The sequence below is a fragment of the Corvus brachyrhynchos genome, unplaced genomic scaffold (assembly GCF_000691975.1).
Source record: "Corvus brachyrhynchos isolate BGI_N302 unplaced genomic scaffold, ASM69197v1 scaffold30, whole genome shotgun sequence".
NCBI classification, from domain to species: Eukaryota; Metazoa; Chordata; class Aves; order Passeriformes; family Corvidae; genus Corvus; species Corvus brachyrhynchos.
The window spans coordinates 1,244,361-1,246,786 of record NW_008235742.1 but is presented as its reverse complement, the minus strand read 5'-3'; the positions used below and the strand labels follow the sequence as shown (position 1 = coordinate 1,246,786).

The 2,426-nt window shown below is 62.4% G+C and overlaps 1 protein-coding gene across 1 annotated transcript in view; it reads left to right on the top strand.

Moving 5' to 3' along the window:
* The window catches only part of GHDC (GH3 domain containing), a gene marked incomplete at its 5' end in the record, with an annotated part of 2,172 nt that extends 539 nt beyond the window's left edge, over positions 1–1,633 (top strand). The window contains 5 exons of the mRNA XM_017746913.1: positions 1–93; positions 182–253; positions 338–471; positions 605–693; positions 795–1,633. Coding sequence (XP_017602402.1) covers positions 1–93; positions 182–253; positions 338–471; positions 605–693; positions 795–995 — 589 coding nt within the window. The remainder of the gene's footprint in view (positions 94–181; positions 254–337; positions 472–604; positions 694–794) is intronic.
* Between the last annotated feature and the right edge of the window lie 793 nt (positions 1,634–2,426).

Below are 2,426 nucleotides of genomic sequence, written 5' to 3'. Positions count from 1 at the left end.
GGCCAACAAGGAGCCACGGACGGTGCTGCTGGATGAGCTCTGGGAGGGACGCGAGTATGGGCTGGGTGTGACAGGCAAGCCAGGAGAGTACAGGTGCCTCATCCCTGCTGTGTAGTCCTGGGGGGCTGCCTGCCCCAGCCCCATGCACCCATCTCCCCTCACACTCTCGCTGCGCATGCAGGTGCCGTACCGGGGAGGTGCTGAGGGTGGCCGGCTTCCACAAGCAGTGTCCCATGGTGGAACCTGTGCGCAGGTGAGGACACCCCAACCCGTCCCTCACCTGGCAGGGTCTTAACAGCAGGGTGCCAGTGACCCATGCTGTGTCCCTGCACCGCAGGGAGAGCCACACGCTGAGTGTGCGAGGTGAGAGCATCCCTGAGGAGCAGTTCTGCCAGAGCCTGTGCCGCGCCCTGAGGATGTGGCCAGGTGCTCGCCTGATTGACTACGTCTGTGTGGAGAGCAGCCTGCTGGGTGAGTTCCCCTGAGCTGTCCAAGTCCCTCCAAAAGTGTAGCCGGTGCTGCCTGGAGCTCTGCCAGCCCTCCTGTGCCCAGCAGGGCTGGGGGGGCTGCGGGCAGCTCTAACATAGTCATGGTGCTGCTGCAGGTGACTCCTCGGGGCCCTGCGCCCCCCACTACGAGGTGTTCATGGAGCTGCAGGGCCTGCGGGGCCTGTCAGAGGGGCAACGCTACAAGGTGAGCAGGACGTGGGCTCTGCTCTGGGTCTGTGTGGGGTGGCTGAAGGGTACTGGTATGGCAATCTGGGACCAGCACAGGCAGCTGCCCTCTCTTTGCAGCTGGACCAGTGTCTCCAGGAAGATTTCCCTGTCTACAAATCCTTCCGGTTCAAGGGCAGCATTGGGCCCCTGCGCCTGCACCTGGTGAGGCCTGGGACCTTCACCCGGCTGCGGGAAGCACTGGGCTCCCCCCTGCCCATGCCCAGGGTCCTGCACGAAGAGCAGCTGCTGCGGCTCATCCAGGGATCAGTTGTCTCGTAGGGCAGCCCGGGGGTCCCCGCAGCCCTTCCACCCTGGGGTTTGCTTGGCATGCACCCTCCGAGGAGGGGCCATGTCCCTGGGGCAGGAGGGCGTGGGGGCAAGGTGCCCAGCCCCAAGGGAATGGCTGAACAGAGCAGATGGAGACAGCTTGACTGTGATCCGTGGCAGCAGCAGGCACTGGTGGGCACCACTCAGTGCTGCCGTGGGGATGGAGCAGGAGCTTGGGTGTCATGGGGCAGTGGGGCCCTGCAGCTGCTGGACCCCCTTCACTCAGTGCCTTGGCAGCACCTGCAGCCACAGGGGAGTGGGTGCCTGTGCCTTTCCCAAGGGACACCTTGGGCATCACAGCCCATGGCTGAGACAGAGGGCACAATGGAAACCTCTGTGGGAGCAGGAGGAGCAGAACAGCCCTGGCTCATCACTGCGCTGAGCACTGGGGCCCTGTGGCATTTTGTCCCCTGGCAGGGACACTGCGGGCAGGGCTCAGGTGGCTGGTGGTGGCTGGTGCCACAGAGCAGCCCCAGCCGGGCTCCAGTGCATGTCCACTGGTTTAAGAATAAGCTCCACTGAGGGCTGCTTTTAATGTTTTAAAAACCAAATGCAAAATAAAAGAGGATTATCTCTTAAAAATAAATAAAGGACCGCACTCTGGGATTGATTCTTTAGACTATTATTTTTAATCCTCATTAAAGAGATTGCTCAGGCAATCTGACTGCTCTGGGGGCTGAGGAGTTGCTGCTATTCTCGGGGGTCCTGGGGAAGGGGCAGCCATGAATATTTAACCAGCTCGGGGGCTGCCACACTCTGGGGGCACCAGGCTCTTTGTGCCTTTGAGGCACAGTTGTACCATCGGGAGGGACTGGTCATTTCCCCTCCTGCTCATTAAGGGTTATTTCAAGGGCTGGCGAGGGCATGTGGGGCACCTGCTGTGCCGCAGCTGCTGCTGGGGGGCAGCCGGGCCGTGGGCCGGAGATGATGTCTTGAACAAGGCTCACACAAAGCAAAGCATCCCCTGGCACAGCCGAGATCCCCGCCAGGGATGAACCTGGCTGAGGCCTGCTCCCCCATCCCTGCTGGAAAAAAAACTGGAGCAAAATTTCTGCTCCGGGTCGGGGAGAAGCTGGGAGCACCCCGCAACAAAAGCCTTGAGCCACCCGCCTGGCAAAGCCGTGCGGGGCCGGGGCTGCCCTGGGCGGCTCTGCTTGCGCTGCCCTGCCTGGGTACCACCCCAGTGGGAGGGGAAGTTGGTGGGGTGGCACCCGCTGGGCAGGGCCAGGCTGCTGAGTGCCCGGCTGCGTTTGGATGCCAGGCTGCAGGGTACAAGGTCGATTTGAGTGCCCGGCTGCAGTGTGCAGCTTGTTTTGGGTGCAGGCTCGTTTGTGCTGCTGGTACCAAGGCTGGAGGGTGCGGGTGGCCGGCTGCAGGGTGCGG